Source organism: Microcebus murinus, chromosome 22 (assembly GCF_040939455.1).
Source record: "Microcebus murinus isolate Inina chromosome 22, M.murinus_Inina_mat1.0, whole genome shotgun sequence".
NCBI classification, from domain to species: Eukaryota; Metazoa; Chordata; class Mammalia; order Primates; family Cheirogaleidae; genus Microcebus; species Microcebus murinus.
Window position 1 is genome coordinate 21,360,103 of NC_134125.1, and position 19,114 is coordinate 21,379,216.

General features: G+C 42.5%; 1 protein-coding gene and 1 long non-coding RNA gene across 5 annotated transcripts in view; one reads left to right on the plus strand and one right to left on the minus strand.

The window, feature by feature from the left end:
* OSBP2 (oxysterol binding protein 2) overlaps positions 1-19,114 on the plus strand; it is a 181,653-nt gene that overhangs the window by 29,016 nt on the left and 133,523 nt on the right. For all 4 annotated transcript variants that reach the window (XM_012763940.3, XM_075996700.1, XM_012763938.3 and 1 more), the window contains one exon: positions 11,194-11,402. In XM_012763940.3, coding sequence (XP_012619394.1) covers positions 11,194-11,402 — 209 coding nt within the window. The remainder of the gene's footprint in view (positions 1-11,193; positions 11,403-19,114) is intronic.
* On the minus strand, positions 1,207-19,110 carry LOC142863485 (uncharacterized). The gene is made up of 4 exons (XR_012914282.1): positions 19,021-19,110; positions 7,973-8,096; positions 2,253-2,386; positions 1,207-1,288 (listed from the first exon to the last, which is right to left on the minus strand). It is a non-coding gene; the product is annotated as an uncharacterized LOC142863485 (long non-coding RNA).

The following is a 19,114-nucleotide window of genomic DNA, read 5'->3' on the forward strand; positions in this document are numbered from 1 at the left end:
GAGAAACTCACCCCTTACCTACTATGCTTGGTTACTCAGAGGTACAGTTCACACACGTTGATTCTAATGCTTGATCCTTCTCTTCATTCACAAGTTTTAAAAAAAAAGAGCTGGTTCTTCTCTTCCAATGATGGCCAATTCGTTTTGTTTTCTTTTTCTTTTCTTTTCTTTCCTTTTTTTTTTTTTTAGAGACAGAGCTGTTGTCGCCCAGGCTGGAGTGCAATGTCATGATCATAATTCACTGTAACCTTGAACTCCTGGGCTCAAGTGATCCTCCTGCCTCAGCCTCCCAAGTAGCTGGGAGTATAGGTGTGCACACCAGCTAATTTTTTTTTTTTTTTTACTTTTTGTAGAGTTGGGTTCTCACAGCCTGTTTTGTAGACACAGGATCTCACAGCCTGTTGCTCAGGCTGGTCTTGAACTTCTGGCCTCAAGTAATCCTCTTGCCTTTGCCTCCCATAGTGCTGGAATTACAGGCATGAGCCACTGGACCCAGCCTTAGTTCTGTTTTCTGAAGTATCATTACAGTCTCATGGATATGAGTGTTTGGTGTATTTCAGCCCACTACTGTTATTACCCTTGATGATGCTCATGTTGTCCTGCCTTGTCTTTGGTTTGCAGGAGCCTCTTCAAGTTGGCTCTGGATTCCAACCCCGATGGTATTGATAGCTTCCTTGCTGTCTGGCTTGAAAAGATGTTCTAGGTTCTTCTTGTACTTGTCTTGTCCCAGCCCTGGAGTCAGCCATTTTTCCAAGGAGCCCCATTTCTTTTTGGTGGGAAATGGTGTTTGGTATTAACAAACCCACAAGGGGGGTTCAATGTTGCTCATCACATAAAAAGCCAATTACTGAGACGAGTATTGTCAAGGAAGAAAGGATTTAAATATCAGTGGACCTGTCTACTGGGAGGGGAAGGTATGAACTGCCTCAAATTTGTCTCCCCAGCTAACAGGGTCAGGGTTTTTTTCTGGGGGTGAAATGAATAATGCATGACAGCAGTGAGCATCATTACATGTTTGGGGCAGAGTACAGGGCATGCAAGCACAGTGAGAGATCATGCTAGTACATATGTCCCATGATCAAAAAATGGCAGATAAGTCCCCGCCATGGCAGGGATTTTAGTATTATAATGAGCTAGGAGTTAATACTGGTCGTTCTTTCAGCCTTGTGCGCAGGCTCAGTGGGTCTTTGAGCATGGTCTGTGGTGGAGTATCTCTTATCTTCTCTGGACAAACTGGTGGTGTGAGGCTTTATAGTTATCTCGTGGCTGCAACGAGCGTCTGCCATTCCTGGGAAAGAAACTCAGAATGCGTCAGTGCAACAGAAAGTTACAAAGTTCTGGTCAACATATCATACTCACCTGGGAACTTGAAATATAAGAGAACTACAAAAAATACTATAAAAAATGTTTTCTTGCTTATGGAGGTGGTTACAATAATCTTGGTGCCACGAGGGGTCATTGCCACTAGGTTGGTCATTGTTTCTAGGTCTTTTTAGTATATAGAACTAGGTAATATTTTATATGTTTTATAAAATCTAGGAAATATATATGTATTTGTTTTATACAGAGCTGGGAAATATATATGCTTTATACAGATATATGTGTATTTATAGGTATATACACATATACACAAATATATTTATTTCCTAGCTTTATATAAAACAAACCTATGTTTTATTTAAAGGTGAAATGTAAGTTCATACTGGTACTGTCAATTCAGATTCAAGACCATAGTCTTTTTGCCCAGCTGTAGCTCATTTTGTTTGTGTCCCATCACTTGCTTAAGTCCACCATAGGGTAGGGTTCCCTTTAGCTGAGGTGAGTTGGTAATCTTCACAGTCTCAGAGATCATGTGATGATATTGGTCTTTGGAGGCCTGTTCTAGAAGCCCCAGGGCTGGGTCACGTGGAGAGGGTCTTTGCTACTGGACAGTAGTATTCAGCTAGAGCTTAGACTCCAGCCTGGGCTTCATACATATTTCCCAGAGGTGCTCACGTGACGTGAAAGCTGCAGGCCGACACTACGCCGGTGTTATCTATCCACAGGATAACGCAAGTGAACCCAAAGGAAGATCAATGGCAAGTGGGTCTGTAGGGAAGAAAATTCTTCTTTGAGGAAGACAGAGAGTTCCAGACTGTTTCAGTCTCTGTTCTCCTCTACATCTCCTTTGCCATTAGTATTTTTTGTCTCTAGCTTCTTCCTTCCCCTTCTCTTTCTTTTCAAAGCCTTGGAATTTGACCTAACCTTCTTACCTTGCCTTTTCCTCCCACCTGGCAGAATGACATCTTTGTTCCCCTAGAGCAGTACATCAGCTGGGAGAGGAGGAGCCCAGGAAATGCTTGTTGAACTGAAGTGTGCTCGAGCCTTTTCACTTCCTTTGATTGCCCTGGAAGGAAAGAGCCAGATGTGTATTTGCTGGTTCTAGATTAAGTGAGACCCCGAGCCAGGTATGCAGAGGCCAGCTGCCCGAACTTTGGCAGAAACTCAAGACTCACTTTTTTTTTCATGAATATTTTCAACAAATGTAGAAAGAAAGTCAATTAAATTAACCACAACAGATTGTTTCCTGGAATGTACTACTGGTTAATTTAAGAAGGCTTCCTGTGAGGCCTCCACTTCAAGCTGTCTGGTTGCTGAGTGCTGACCAGCTTTCAGCTGTGTGTAACCATGTAGACAGGTCCTCGACTGCCCATGTGTGGGGCTGCACGTGTCCCCCAGTGTGTTTGGCAGCTGCTCCCATTCCACAGCAGCAGAGGGTATGGAAGCCATTCTGGCTTCTCCCCAGAATGACAAAGACAGAAATCCAAGCTCCTGGATCCTTTAAGTTTGTTTTACAGCTTTATGGACTGCTTGGCTACAGTATAAGCATTTTATATTCATTAGCTCCTTTAATCCTTAAAATAAACTTTCTAAAAATTCCCATGTCTGAGATGAGGAAACTGGGGTTGTGAAGGTTAAGTAGGTTGCCCAGGATGGTACCTGTTAGGTGCATTGTGGGCAGTTAACCCAGGTAGTTTACTTCGCTCATGCCGTCTCTACTCACCATTCTGCCACTGGGAGGCTGGCTGTTAATTATGGTGCTAAAATGAAGCATATGGAAATAGGAATTTGCTTTGACATCAGTCTACTTTGACTTCTAAGAATCTTTGAGAAGAGAAGAGATAGAAGTAGGAAACCTGAGGGTTCTACCTTACTCCATGTCTTCATGGATTGAGTAAAAGCTATCCTATCTGAATATAAGGTGTTTGGCTCTTCAAAGGAAAATTTAATCCATGACACAAAAAATTTTGACTGAAATTGTGCCCTGTATTTTTTCCTGTTTGATTTAGCAGCTGAAGGCAACAATAATTATCTCACAGTGAGCAGTGGCTTATGCCTGTAATGCCAGCACTTTGGGAGGTCAGTCACTTTTACATAGGATTATGTCCTCTAATATTAATATCAGTGCCTATAATACTGGAGGCCATGAAGGGAAGAGGTAGAATTCTTGAATAAATTATATGTTTCACCATCAGATCTATAAGTTCACATTGTAATCTGAGCATTTAAATTTGTAATTGGCCTTGGTGTGTTAAATATGGAGTTAAGTGCTTCCTTAATTTATCTCTAATCTGTGCCATTTCAGTCTTTCGCTTGGCTGGGTAACTGATTTTCTCCTTTAGAAGCTTATTTGCTTAGCATAGTATTTTATTTGGTATGTTTTTTTTTTGAGCCAGAGTCTCACTTTGTTGCCCAGGCGAGAGTGAGTGCCCTGGCGTCACCCTAGCTCACAGCAACCTCAAACTTCTGGGCTCAAGCAATCCTACTGCCTCAGCCTCCCGAGTCCCTCCTGGGACTACAGGCATGCGCCACCATGCCTGGCTAATTTTTTTTTCTATATGTATTAGTTGGCTAATTAATGTCTTACTATTTATAGTAGAGACAGGGTCTCGCTCTTGCTCAGGCTGGTTTCGAACTCCTGACCTCCAGCAATCCACCAGCCTCGGCCTCCCAGAGTGCTAGGATTACAGGCATGAGCCACCATGCCCGGCCCTATTTGGTATGTTTTTGTATTGCTGGATTTTTAAGTTAACAGGTCACTTGTGGAAGGAAGAATCTAGGTTGTGAGCACATCCTGTAGATTGCGGTTGCAGCTATGGAGATTGTGTGATGATTAAAAAAAATCTGTTCAAGTATCCTGAATTGTTCTGTGTAGGAGAATTTTTTTTTAAATTTTTTCCATCTTGGCATCTGCATTGTAAATGTAGGAGAATTTGGATTTACAGGCCTAAAGCTGTGCTCAAAATAGATCCAGCCCTGTGCTCTAGAGACCTCGCTATTTCCTAACTTCTCATCACGAGACACTGAGCACGCAGCCTCGTTCCTGTGCCTGGCTTCCTGGGACTCAAGAGTTCCCCTTGGTCACCAGTCTTTCAGCACTGCTGTTCACCATGGTTACACACAGGGAAGATTTAAAATACAATATTTACAGATTTTATTTTGAATATTTTCAAAACAAGCAAAAATGGAGATTTTGGTATAATGAATTCCTTTTCCCCATCACCCAGAGTCAGCAAGTCTCACCCTAGGGTCAATCTGCAATCTTCCCACACTCAATTTAATCAAATGTCGTATGTCTTTACCTTTCATTTATAAAATATTTCAGTATATTATGTATCTCTTGAGAGATGAAGGTTTTTTAAAGTAATCAAAATAGTATTAACATGCATAAAAATTTAACAGTAATTACTTAATAGATTTTCTTTTTCATTTTCTGCCTCTTCCCTTCCCAATAATTACTTGATATTATCAAGTTTCCAGCCAATATTAAAATTTCCCCACTGATTTATGATTTTTTTTACAGTTTTCAGAAATCAGGATACAAATAAGGTTTATATATTGCAATTAGTTGATACTTCTCCTCAGAATTTAAAAAAATACTTTATTTATTTAGAGAACTTTTAAGTTCACAGTACAATTCAGCAGAAGGTACAGAGAGCTCTCATATACTGGCCTCCCCACCCCTACATTCACAGCCCCTCCCTGGTATCAACATCCCCCACCGGAGTGGTACATTTGTTACAACTGATAAACCTACACTGACACATCAAAATCATCCAAAGTCCATTGTTTATATTTGAGTTCACTCTTGGTGTACCTTGTATGCATTTGGACAAATGTATAGTGACATGTATCCACCATTACAGTATCATACAAAGTAACTTCACTGTCCTAAAAATCAATCTGTGCTTTGCCTGTTCAACCGTTCTTCCCCCATAACCTCTGCCAACCAATGATCTTTCTACTCTTTCCATAGTTTGCCTTTCCAGAATGTCATGTAGCTGGAATGACACAATATGTAGCCTTTCAGATTGGCTTCTTTCCCATAGTAATATGCATTTAAAGTTCTTCCATGTCTTTTTTTTTTTTTTTTTTTTGAGACAGAGTCTCACTTTGTTGCCCAGGCTAGAGTGAGTGCCGTGGCGTCAGCCTGGCTCACAGCAACCTCAATCTCCGGGGCTCAGCGATCCTACTGCCTCAGCCTCCCGAGTAGCTGAGACTACAGGCATGCGCCACCATGCCCGGCTAATTTTTTGTATATATATTTTTAGTTGGTCAATTAATTTATTTCTATTTTTGGTAGAGACGGGGTCTCGCTCAGGCTGGTTTCGAACTCCTGACCTTGAGCAATCCGCCCGCCTCGGCCTCCCAAAGTGCTAGGATTACAGGCGTGAGCCACCGCGCCCGGCCCTTCCATGTCTTTTTATGGTTTGTTAATTCATTTCTTTTTCCTTGTCTGGATATACCTCGGGTTATCCATACACCCACTGAAAGACATTTTGGTGGGTCCCATGTGTTAGCAATTCTAAATATTTTTTTATTTTATTTTATTTATTTATTTTTTTTTTTGAGACAGAGTCTCACTTTTGTTGCCCAGGCTAGAGTGAGTGCCATGGCGTCAGCCTAGCTCACAGCAACCTCAAACTCCTGGGCTCAAACGATCCTCCTGCCTCAGCCTCCCAAGTAGCTGGGACTACAGGCATGTGCCACCATGCCCGGCTAGTTTTTTGTATATATATTTTTAGTTGGTCAATTAATTTCTTTCTATTTTTAGTAGAGACGGGGTCTCGCTCAGGATGGTTTCGAACTCCCAACCTCGAGCAATCCGCCCGCCTCGGCCTCCCAGAGTGCTAGGATTACAGGCGTGAGCCACCGCGCCCGGCCTAGCAATTATAAATAAACATCCATGTGCAGGGTTTTGTCTGGACATAACACATTTCATGGTGTGTTAGCTCTGATCTGGCAGGGACAAGACAAGCCGGGTCTGTGTCTCATGGAACTTACATTTGAGTCTGTGAGCAGTAGATACAGACAATGACCAAGTAAACCAACACATCATTTTTGGACAGGTAGCGAGAATTCTCCATGGAAAGAGCCCTGTGCTGGTGGCAAAGAAACCCAGTTTTAGTTCTGTCGTTGATGTGCTTACGAGCTCTATGGACTGGAGCATGTGAATTATCCTTTCTTGGCTGTAAAATGGGGCTAATTTCCCCCAGCAAGTGCCTGCGACATGGAATATACTTGATAAGTATTTGCTAAATGAATCCGTGTCTGCTTTGCCCACTTCATGGGCACTTCTGAGGATCAAAAGAGTCATGTTTGCGATAGTCTTCCATAGAAAGCGCAGCGTTATGTAGATGTAAGTTGTATTGATAAGAATTCTGTATTTTACAAATTACTGTCATCCCGTTTGTGTAAAGATGTAGTGACATGGTTTTCAGTAATGGGAGAATGATTTCCAAGCCTCCTTTTTATTTTTAATATTACATTAGAAGTGTTCTTGTAGCAGCATTTATTTAATATTTCTCGAGGGAAACTTTAAGTGTCAAAGAATGAGGCCAGAAGCGGAATGAATCGGTGTCAGGTCTCATAGTGATAGCCTCATCTCTGAAAGTGAACGCTACATAAGTAGAGGCTCTGTTTGATGGGCAGTGGCTGACATTTGTGACATTGAGCATTTTCTAAATGGTACGATCTGACCAGCTTTGATAGCTTTTGAGAATGTAAATGAAACTTGAGGGACAAATTTTAAAAACTGAATTAACAGGTTAAAAATAATACCTTGGCTACTGGTGAAGAATGGATCAAACATGAAACATCTATGAGAGAGACAGGAACAGAGCTAAATTCCAAGACCAGCAAATGCATTGGACCTTGCTAATTTTAAGGGCCGTTAGCCCCCAAATTCATGTTTTCTGCTATATAACTTCCTCCAAATAATGCAGAAAAGTAAAACTGAAAAATTAAAGTAATCCCTTCAAGACTCTTAAGAAAAAGTAACCCTAACAAATAAAGGTTCGGTTTATTTTTAAAAACTTGGTAAATTGTATTTCATCAAAATTAAAAACATTTGCCCTGCAGAAGATATTTTTAAGAGAATGAAAAGACAATCTGGGAGAAAATACTTATAAAAATTACATATCTGACAAAGGACTTGTATCCAGAATATATAAAGAATTCTCAAAATTCAACAGTGAGAAAGCAAACCACCCAATTAAAAAAATGAGCAAGAATTGAGTAGCTACTTCACCAAAGAGGAAAGAAGGAAAGAAATTAGGCACACAAAAAGATGTTCAACATCATTAACCATGAGGGAGGTACAAATTAAAAGCAAATTAAAACCATAAAAAGCTAATACGACACGCCTATCAGAATGACTAATATAAAAAGTACTGGCAGTACCAATACTGGTGAGGATGCAGAGAAACTGGATCTCATACAAGGCTGGGGGAACACTCAATGGCCACTCCGGAAGTTTGGCAGTTTCTTATAAAATTAAACATACACTTTCCACATGACCCAGCATCTCACTCCAAGGTACATACCTTAGAGAAATAAAAACTTACTTTTAACTTAAGTGGACATATTGGAATAACATTTATCAGGCGTCAGGCAGATGGGAGTGGGGAGGAGGGGATGGATATATACATACATAATGAGTGTGATGTGCACCTTCTGGGGGACTGGACACGCTTGAAGCTTTGACTCTGAGGGCGCGGGGCAAGACGAGAGGAAGGCAACACACATAACTTAAACATTTGTACCTCCATAGTATGCTGAAATAAAAAAAAAACTTATGTTTACACGAAAACCTATACACAAATGTTTATAGCAACATTGTTATTAAATAGTAATTGCCAAAAACTGGGAGGAACCAAAATATCCTTCAGTAGGTGAATGTAAAACAAACCATGGCCCATCAATACAATTTGCAATACTACTCAGCCTTAAAAAGCAACAACGTGGATACAGCTCAAAGATATTACACTGAGTGGAAGGAGGCAATCTCCAGGTTACATCCTGTATGATTCTGTTGATCTGACATTCCAGAAAATGTAAATCTACAGGGACAGAGAACAAAAGAGTGTTTGCAAGAGGTGAGGGTGTGACCACAGTGGGGAAGCATGAGGGGACTATTTTTTTAGGTAATGGAAGTGTTTTCTGCCCTGATTGTGGTGGTAGATAAATGAATCTATACATGTGTTAAATATCATAGAATGGTACATTCACAAAAATGACTTTATGGTATGTTAATTTAGAATTTTATAAAAGGAAAAAAAATCCAAATAAAGTTATTTGTAAAAATGCCTTAAAAGAAAATTTTCCACCTAGGTCCCTGCCAGAAAAGTTGCTTTGTAGGGGCCCTGCCATACCAGCTCTGGTGTTCTGTGGGCCAGAGGTTCAGTTTAGATTTGGGTGCTGGGTGACTAGAAAAGCTAATCTGCTATATTTTCATTTTCTGAAATGCTCTTATTACTTTTTCATATCTACCTGTTCTTGTTTCATTTTTATTGGCTTTTGTTTCATTAAATTACTGTTCGTTTTATTAATGTTATTCTTTCATCTTTGAGAATCCTAAATATTTTTATACTAAATCCTTTTCATATTGTTCTATTTTGTCTGAAGTGATTTTTCTTCTGAGTATCAACTTTCTTGGCTTCTTTATTAGCACTGGTTTTCTTCATGGGTTTTAAATTTGGGTTTTCAGGCTTGTCTTGACTGGGAGGTCCTCCCTCCATCCCTTAGCCTCATTGACCAATCTACTATTCTAGGCCTAGTGATTTTTAAAATGCCTCCACCTAGTCCCCTAGGGAGCCCAGTCTAGACTCAGATACTATGATAGGGGCTGAGAGTTTTTGCCCTTCAGTGACATTGGGAATATATCCAGTCTAGTCACTGAACCTGAAGGCAGGTGAGTTGAGGTGCTGGTCACAAGACTTCATGTTGGCTATGACCCTGGAAGAAGGGGATAGCAGCATTAATTTTTTTTTAAATTTTGAAATAACCTAGACTTATAGAAAAGTTAAGTGGAGAGTTCCCATATACTTATTCTTCACCTAGCTTTCCTTAATATTAATATCTTACCCCGCCAAAATACAGTTATCAAAACTAAGAAATTAACAGTATTAACTAAACTCTAGACTTTATTAGAATTTTACTAGTTTTTTTAGTCTTTCTTTTTCCATTTTATAATCCAATAAAGAATCCTATATTGAATTTAGTGATTTTCTTTGTCCATAATTTTACCTGCTTTTGTTAAGGAATATCTGTCTCTTCCCCCACATTTATTTATCCTTCGGTTGTTTACTTAGATCAATGCAGACACGTGTGTTTTTTAGTCCATGGGTTATAATCTAATACGATCACCACTGGGTAACTTCCAGCCTGATTTCACAGGGTGGCCTGACTTCCATTTCCTGCCCTACACAAGTCACTTTTATTCCCCATTTTTCCACAAGAATTTGTGGAACTCTTGACCTTCTCTGCTTCTTCCTTGATTTTAGGCCCAGGGGGCTCACTGTTTTAGTTTTAGAATAAGAGTCTAAATCCTTAATGTAGCCTGCAAGGTACTGCATTTGGTCCCTGCCTGACTTTCTAGCTTCATTTTTCTCTCAGCTGTAAACTCCTTTTTTTCTCATAGTCTTTGCCCTGATAGTCCCTCTGCCTAGAACACTGCCCCCCCCTGCCCTTCTTTTTGAGCTAAATCATAGTGTCGCTTTTGGTGAATCACTGCACTATTTGACACCTGAACAATCTCCAGCCTAAAATATACTTAAATCTAAAACATAAGGCTTCCAGCAGGCATGCCCAGATTTGTTAGTCTTGTAAATTAGTAAGTTTCCTTCAAGCAAGAGATACCAGCACCTAAGCTCTAGACTTGCCTTCAGCTACATATACATCATCTTCTCTAAGGAATGTGACTGACCAAATAGAAGGGAATCAGAAAAGGCAATAGCTGCTCGGAAAAAAGATGAATGTCTTAAATTTCAAGTCATTTGACTTTAGAACTGGTAGAAGAATCAAGAAAATGACAGGTGATGACAGCCAGGAAAAATAAATGAGAGGGCAGCAGAAAATTGCCAAATGAGATGTTGCCATTGGCAGTAGTAAATGCTGAGTATTTCCTTTTCCAGTGCCCCCCACAGAAAGAGATTTGTTATGTCATGGGGGGGGAGGTTCTGAATTTCCTTCTAATGTCTGAAGGGGGTAAGTAAAGTAGATCTCGTTTTCAGACATTGGTCACAATTGGAAATGGTAAATACTTTAGTCACTTTTGCTTCCGCTTGCTTTGATACCATTAGCTCCATAATCTTGTAACTGGCAAAGGGGCCAGTCCCTTGTCAGGAGGTAGCACTGTGTTAGCCCAGCCAGTGCCTTTGACCCATCTGTTGTGGAGCCAGAGGAGAATGGAACATCCTTGCTTTGTGGGTCTTGCAATAACAAAAGGACAGCATCTGTGGTGACACAGGCCCCTGAGGCCACCCTCTCTGGCTCTGGGCCTCCAATGTCATTTTAAGTGGCAGGATCTCAACCTGCTCCCACCTGTGGTTCTGAGACTTCATGGAAGGAGTCTGGCATGGAGACTAAGGCCTGCTCTGCCTTGTGGGACCCTGGGCAGACACTCCTCTTCTCCATGTGGCACCGATGCAGGCCCCCATCCCTCTGTCACTCTCCCCATGGATGTGGCCTCAGAGTCCCCCCAAGCCATGACCAGTCAATCCCAATAGACATCATCTCCCAACTTGGACTCTAGGGCCTCTCTCAGCTCTGAGGGGCTGAGATTGTGAGGATTTGCCTGGGGGATTTCTTCAGTCCCGAGCTTTTTCTTTGAGTCTGGGAGTCTCACCCTGTACCTTCTCTTGCACCCTACAGAAATCAGGGTGAAATGGCCCATACCTGCCGTGCAACCATCAACCTGTCCACTGTGCACATTGACAAGGAGGACTCTTGTGGTATCTTGCTGGTCAGTGGAGCAAGGAGCTACCACCTCAAGGCAAGCTCAGAGGCGGAACGGCAGCAGTGGATCAACGCCCTTCTGCTGGCCAAGGCCAAGGCTGTCCGCATGATGAACACGCATTCAGGTAATGAGTACTTACCGTGGCCAGTGTACACGTGTGATGTTGTGATTCTGGAGGGAGTGGGAATTGCAAGTGGCTGGGGAGTGATGGTGGCCAGGAAACCCAGGCTAGTCTAGACCAACCCAGAAGGTCAAGGTGTGTGTGCGGCCTTCCCACTCAGCTCCATGCGTCCTCAGCAGGTAGCCGCTCAGGCATTCTGTCGAGGCAGCAGATCTTGGGGAGGATGTCTGTGGTGGACAGGGGCTGTGTGTACCTCGATTTCCGCAGACCCTCCATATGCCACAGTGGGTCAGGTCTAGAAGCAGCAGTCAAGGTAGGAGTCCAAGATCGCACACCTGTGCCTCAGGCCAGACTTTTCCCCAGTGTCCCCCTGACAGAGACTGAAACCATTTTGCCAAAGCTGTTGCCTTGACCAAGGTAGGAGGCCAGCTAAGATGTCCTGAGTGAGACTTTTTTTACTTTAATAATTTATTTTTAATATATTGTGTTTTTATGATTCATAAACTAACAGTTTCAAAAGTCTATGCAGTGAAGTCTGTCTTTACTCCTGTCCCCAGACACCTACCCTCTTTTCCCACCCAGAGGCAATCAGAGGTACTTGTACCTTACATATATATTCAATTAGGTACTTATTTAAAAAAAAATGCAGTTCTATACCTTGCTTGTTTTTCATTTAGTAGGATATCTTGGAAATTTTTCCCTATCAGTATATAAAAGTCGTCTTTGTTTTTATAGCCATGTAATATTTCACTGTATGGATGTACCATAGCTTATTTAACCTATAACCTGCTGATGAGCATTTAGTTTGTTTCCTTATTTTGCTATGACACATTGTGCTGCATCGAATAACCTTGCAAGTACTTCATTTCGTGTGCATGTGAGTGTACATGAAGTGTTCCTTCTAGGAAGCTGGCTTGCTGGGTCAGTGGGAGCGTGCATTTGTAATTCTGCAAGGTATGGTGAAACTGCCTTCCATAGAAGTTGTATTGTGAGACCCCAACAGCAGGGTGTGAGAACACCCGCCTCCCCATTGCCTCACCTACCCACAGCTACCGAAAATGCTTCTGATGTATGAAAAATGCATCTACACTCCAGGAGCGGGGGTGGGGCAGCTGGGATCCTTCTGAAGTCATAAACAGCAGGGCGTGTGTTTCCACAGACCCATGCGCTTTTTGCTCCAGGATTGTCTCACAGGTTGGGCGAGAGACATTGAGTCTTGTGTAAGGAGCTTCAGCATAAAGCGGGATGAGACGGGCTAGTGACATTGGTTACCATGTTCCATACCCTGTCTTTTTTAGTTGGGGTCTCTCTCCCAGTTCTAGCTTCTCAATAAGCATTGAAGGGCATCAAACATCTCTTCTGTCTCACCTGTTTGGAGCATGGGTCACTTGCTCAGTGACTGCTCTCTCTCAGGCCAGCACTCACGTGGCTCCGCTGTGTCAGCAATGATGCTAAGCTTGGCAAGGGCTCTCTGGCATACCACTCCATTTACCAGTGAAGGAGGGGGTTGGGGCCATCTCAGACATGGGCTGTGCTGAGACCCCTGCGGGACCTGTGGACTGTGGCTGGTGGCGTGGCTGGGCTAAGAACACCCATGCTGGCCGAGTGAGGATGCACTACTACTCATCAAAGAACTAGCTTCCTCTTTCTGGCTTCTCCTTTCTAAACAAAAATTAATAAGTAAATAAAAATAAAATATTAATCACTTCATTTTCTAGGGACTTCCTGAAAATAATGTAGCAGGTGGCATTTATGGGATTAGTCATTCTGGAACAATTTTCCTGGGACAGTGAATTAATGTACGTGAAGGAGAAGCCTTCAGGCAGCTCCTGTGCGTTTAGAGAAAGGTTTGGTCTATCTTATCATGGCTTGAAAAATAGCCATGATAACCTTTTGGGGAGGCTTCTCTTCAAGGCATTGTCCTCCTCTCAGAGTTCTCAGGCTGATGTCAGAGAGTTGTGGTTTGTAACTTTTTGCTGGTCTTGGAGTCAGGTTGGAGTAGCCCTGAATGAAAGAAGACTGTCTGGCGTGATTCTCCCTGGGCCTGGCTGATGGCTACTAGCTAGGTCAAGGCACAGACAATGCTCCAGGCAGACTCCTGTACGTCATCGTGGGGCCTGTTTCTTCCTGCACAGTGGACCATGTCATCCTTCAGGAAGCCTACTTCCTACTTCCACTTACCTCTTGAAACTATTTGCTATTTTGCAGCTTTTCAGCCACACCTTAGTCCAGGTACCATCTTCTCTTACCTGGATGTCTGCTATAGCCTCTTCACTGTCTTCCTGCTCCAGTTAGTTCTCCAAACACCAGGCAGGAGGACATGTTAAAGATGGGAATTTGATCATGTAATTGTATTTCTAAAAACTCTTTTGTACTGGCCGGGCGCGGTGGCTCACGCCTGTAATCCTAGCTCTCTGGGAGGCTGAGGCGGGCGGATTGCTCAAGGTCAGGAGTTCGAAACCAGCCTGAGCAAGAGTGAGACCCCGTCTCTACTATAAATAGAAAGAAATTAATTGGCCAACTAATATATATACAAAAAATTAGCCGGACATGGTGGCGCATGCCTGTAGTCCCAGCTACTTGGGAGGCTGAGGCAGCAGGATTGCTTGAGCCAGGAGTTTGAGGTTGCTGTGAGCTAGGCTGACGCCATGGCACTCACTCTAGCCTGCGCAACAAAGCGAGACTCTGTCTCAAAAAAAAAAAAAAAAAAACTCTTTTGTACCATAAACCAACTAGACTTAGCAGACACATATAGAACAATCCATCCAACAACAGCAGGATACACTTTCTTCTCAAGTACACATGGAATATTTTCTAGGGTAGACCACATGTTAGGCCACAAAACAAGTCTTTATAAATTTAAAAAGATGAAAATCATATGAATTATCTTTTCTGATCATAGTAGAATGACGCTAGAAATCTATTACAGAAGAAGCACTGGAAAATGCATGAATATATGAAAATTAGCCAGTGGATCCAAGATGAAATCACAAGAGACATTAGAAAATACTTTGAGGTAAATGCAAATGAGAACACAATATACCAAAATTTATGAGATGCAGCAAAAGCAGAGCCCAGAGGGAAATTTGTAGCTATAAAAGCATACATTAAAAAAGAAGCTGGTGCCTATCTTGCAGAAATTATTCCACAACATCAAGAAGAATGGAATCCTCCTCAACACCTTTTATGAAGCAAACATAACCCTGATACCAAAACCAGGAAAGGATGTGACAAAAAAAGAAAACTACAGACCAATATCCCTTATGAATATATAGATGCAAAAATTTTCAACAAAATCCTAGCTAACCGAATCCAGATGCTTATCAAGAAAATAATCCAACATGACCAAGTGGGCTTCATCCCAGGGATGCAAGGATGGTTCAACATACGTAAATCTATAAATGTAATTCACCACATAAACAGAAGCAAAAACAAAGACCATATGATTCTTTTAATAGATGCAGAAAAAGCTTTTGACAAAATTCAACACCCTTTCATGATAAGAACACTTAATAAAATAGGCATAGAAGGGACATACCTAAAGATGATACAAGCTATATACGACAGACCCATAGCCAACATCATACCGAATGGGGAAAATTGAAAGCATTCCCACTTAGAACTGGAACCAGGCAAGGTTGCCCACTATCTCCACTTCTATTCAACATAGTGCTAGAAGTCCTGGCTATAGCAATCAGACATGAAAGTAGAATCAAAGGTATCCAGATTGGGGCAGAAGAGATCAAATTTTCACTATTTGCTGATGATATATTATATTTAGAAAATCCCAAGGATTCAACCAAGAGACTCCTAGAATTGATAAATGAATTTAGTAAAGTCTCGGGATACAAAATCAATACACAGAAATAAGAGGCATTCATATACACCAACAACAATCAAATTGAGAACCAAATCAAAGACTCAGTCCCTTCACAATAGCAACAAAGAAACTAAAGTACCTAGGAATATACTTAACTAAGGAGGTAAAATACCTCTACAGGGAGAACTATGAAACACTGAGTAAGGAAATAGCAGAGGATGTAAACAGATGGAAATCCATACCATGCTCGTGAGTCGGCAGAGTCAACATTATTAAAATGTCTATACTACCCAAACTGATCTACAGATTCAATGCAGTACCTATTAAAATCCCAACATCATTCTTCACAGATATAGAAAAATTAATTTTACACTTTGTTTGGAACCAGAGAAGACCCCACATATCAAAAGCAATTCTAGGCAATAAAAACAAAATGGGAGATATTAATATGCCAGATATCAAACTATACTACAAAGCTATAGTAATTAAATCAATTTGGTATTGGCAAAAAATAGGAATATTGACCAGTGGAACAGATCTGAGAATGCTGATATAAAACCATCCTCATATAGCCATCTAATCTTTGACAAAGCAGACAAAAACATACGCTGGGGAAAAGAATCCCTTTTCAATAAATGGTTCTGGGAAAACTGGATAGCCACTTGTAGAAGGACCCACACCTTTCACCTCTCACAAAAATCAACTCACGCTGGATAACAGACTTAAATCTCAGGTATGAAACCATTAGAATTCTAGAGGAAAATGTTGGAAACACTCTCCTAGACATCGGCCTAGGCAAAGAGTTTATGAAGAAATCCCCAAAGGCAATCAAAGCAGCAACAAAAATAAATAAATGGGACATGATGAAACTATAAAGCTTCTGCACAGCCAAAGAAACAGTCATGAAAGTAAACAGACAACCTACAGAATGGGAGAAAATTTTTGCATCCTACGTATCCGATAAAGGGCTGATAACTAGAATATACTTAGAACTCATGAAAATCAGCAAGAAAAAATCAAATAACCCTATTAAAAAGTGGGCAAAGGACTTGAACAGAAACTTTTCTAAAGAAGACAGAAGAATGACCAACAAACATATGAAAAAATGCTCATCATCTCTAATCATCAGGGAAATGCTAATCAAAACTACAATGAGATATCACTTAACTCCAGTGAGAATGGCCTTTATCAAAAAGTCTCCAAATAACAAATGCTGGCGTGGATGTGGAGAGAGAGGAACACTCCTACACTGCTGGTGGGACTGCAAACTAGTTCAACCTCTGTGGAAAGCAATATGGAAATACCTTAAAGTGATACAAGTGAATCTACCATTTGATCCAGCAATCCCATTGCTGGGCATCTACCCAAATGATCCAATGACACTCTACAAAAAAGACACCTGCACTCGAATGTTTATAGCAGCACAATTCATAATTGCAAGGCTGTGGAAACAGCCCAAGTGCCCATCAATCAAAGAATGGATTAATAAAATGTGGTATATGTACACCATGGAGTACTATTCAGCTCTAAGAAACAATGGTGATATAGCACACCTTATATTTTCCTGGTTAGAGCTGGAACCCATACTACTAAGTGAAGTATCCCAAGAATGGAAAAACAAGCACCAGATATATTCTCCAGCAAACTGGTATTAACTGAGTAGCACCTAAGTGGACACATAGGTGCTACAGTAATAGGGTATTGGGCAGGTGGGAGGGGGGAGGGGGGCGGGTATATACATACATAGTGAGTGAGATGTGCACCATCTGGGGGATGGTCATGATGGAGACCCAGACTTTTGGGGGGAGGGGGGGAAATGGGCATTTATTGAAACCTTAAAATCTGTACCCCCATAATATACCAAAATAAAAAAAATAATTAAAAAAAAAAGCCTAATTAAAAAAGCTAATAAATGAATTCAACAGTGGTGCAGGATACAAAATCAACATATAGATGTCACACCCTTGGCAGCAGTAGCAGTGTCCTTGGAGGAAAGGACTGGGATATCACAGTTTCTCTCTGCTTAGCACCACTGGATAAGATGAAGGAATTTGTGACCTTTAGTTGGAGGAAGGAAGACCAGGTGGAGCCTGCTCGTATTGAAAGTTTGAGGAATTGGGGTGTGCAGATGAGGCTGCAGACCCACATCTTGTGGCATCAGAGTAACCAGAATGATGAGCCTGATCCTGCTCCGTCTGAGATATAAAACCAAAGATGCTAGGAGAGGAGAGAGATAGGGAACACGAGCTAGCACTTCAGCAGAGGGCTGGGACCTGGCAGAGTCCTGAGGGTCCTTCCAGGGATTGGGTGCTGTCATTCTGGGCTAGCTTTGCATTTCTATAACTGTTTCCTTTCCAAATCTGGTAGAATGTTCTGAGCTAGAGGCAGGTTCCACACTCTTGTCTCCTCATCTGCAAGGTGAATGGTTAGCTGAGCTTCTCCCCAGTCCCCTGTCCGGTTCTAGGGCCTTGGTCAAACCAGTTAATGCTTCTGAGCTCCAGTTTCCTCACCTTCAACACTCCTGCACAGTTGCTGGGAGGATTACATGGCAATAAATGGGAAGTGTATCACACTGTGGGTACAGCCACTTTCATTTGTGCCAGCATTGCTGTTGTGGCATGTACCCCAGCACTCATAGCTCATCCTGCTCCACAGTTGGTGGCAGGCAAGGGGATAGGATCACCCGTGGGAGGTCAGGCACCCAGGGTGTTTGAAGGGAGAAGGGAAAACACTGCTTTCACTGCCCTGAGGCAACTTATCTCCAAAAACACGTGTTTCCTTGACTTGTGCGCAGCAGCCCTAAAGGTCTTCAGCTCTGGAAAGACATTTCCCCTCTGCTCTGGGCAAGGACATGCTGCTTGTGGCTGCAGGGGAGGCAGGCACAGTCATCCTGGGAGTGCCCACACCTCTGGAAGGAGTGCCCTGTGTCGGTCAGAGAAGAGTGTGTGGGCTGGGACAGTGACCCTGCCCTGCCAGCGACACTCTAGCTGTGGGCCATCTGCAGAGCCCAGGACCAGGCTTGGGAGCAGCAGTCCTGGCGACCACTCCTGCCACCTCTGCTTGCTGCAGAAGTGACTGTCTATGTGAGCACCTGAAATGTGGCCTTTTGGGATTTTCCATTTTTATATTGTGCCTTGAACTTGCCAGTTGCCTAAAGTGGGCTGAAGGAAGGAACACTTATTTCTAGGCCATGATATAATTTTTATTATATAAAAAAATAACACCTAGTAGACGTCTAGTCTGCACTGTACGTGCACATTAACCTTGTACCGTGTACATTAACCTTGGGGTGAGGGGAATGGATGTCATTTAAATGGCATAACTCTGTAGTGACTCCAACTTTATGGGTTGAGCCCCACTGTGGTCAGGTGATACTTGTAGGTGAACAAGCCTGGCGTGAGGTAGGAAGCCCTCAGTGCCCCAGGTCGCGGGTGGGGGGGGATGTTGACTTGTGGGAAGTGAGACCTGAGAGGTGTTTGAAACGTGGAGATAGAGGTGAGGAGGGCGGGGAAGAAGGAAGACGAATCAGGCAGTGGAAGTGCTTGGAGCAAAGCGGTAGATGCGTTCCAGGACTGAAGGGTCCCCTGTGGACCGGGCATCGTGTGCAGTCGGGCCATGGCACCCCGCAGCAGCAGTCAGGAGGGAGGTTCAAGGTCAAGTAAAGGTAGAGATGGCTTCCTTGCTTTCTCCCTTGTGGCTGAGGGGATTGGCCTGAGCAGGATCTGGGCCTCCATCTGGCCAGAAGTGTCGGGGACAGGGGGCTTGGACAGGCTCAGTGGCCAGAGTGCAGAAGCCACCTACCTGTCTCAGGAGGCCAGACCATCTGGGCGGTAGCAGCAGCCACCACAGGGCAGAATGACTTGCTTTTCTCAAGGATCTTGCATCTGGTGGTCTG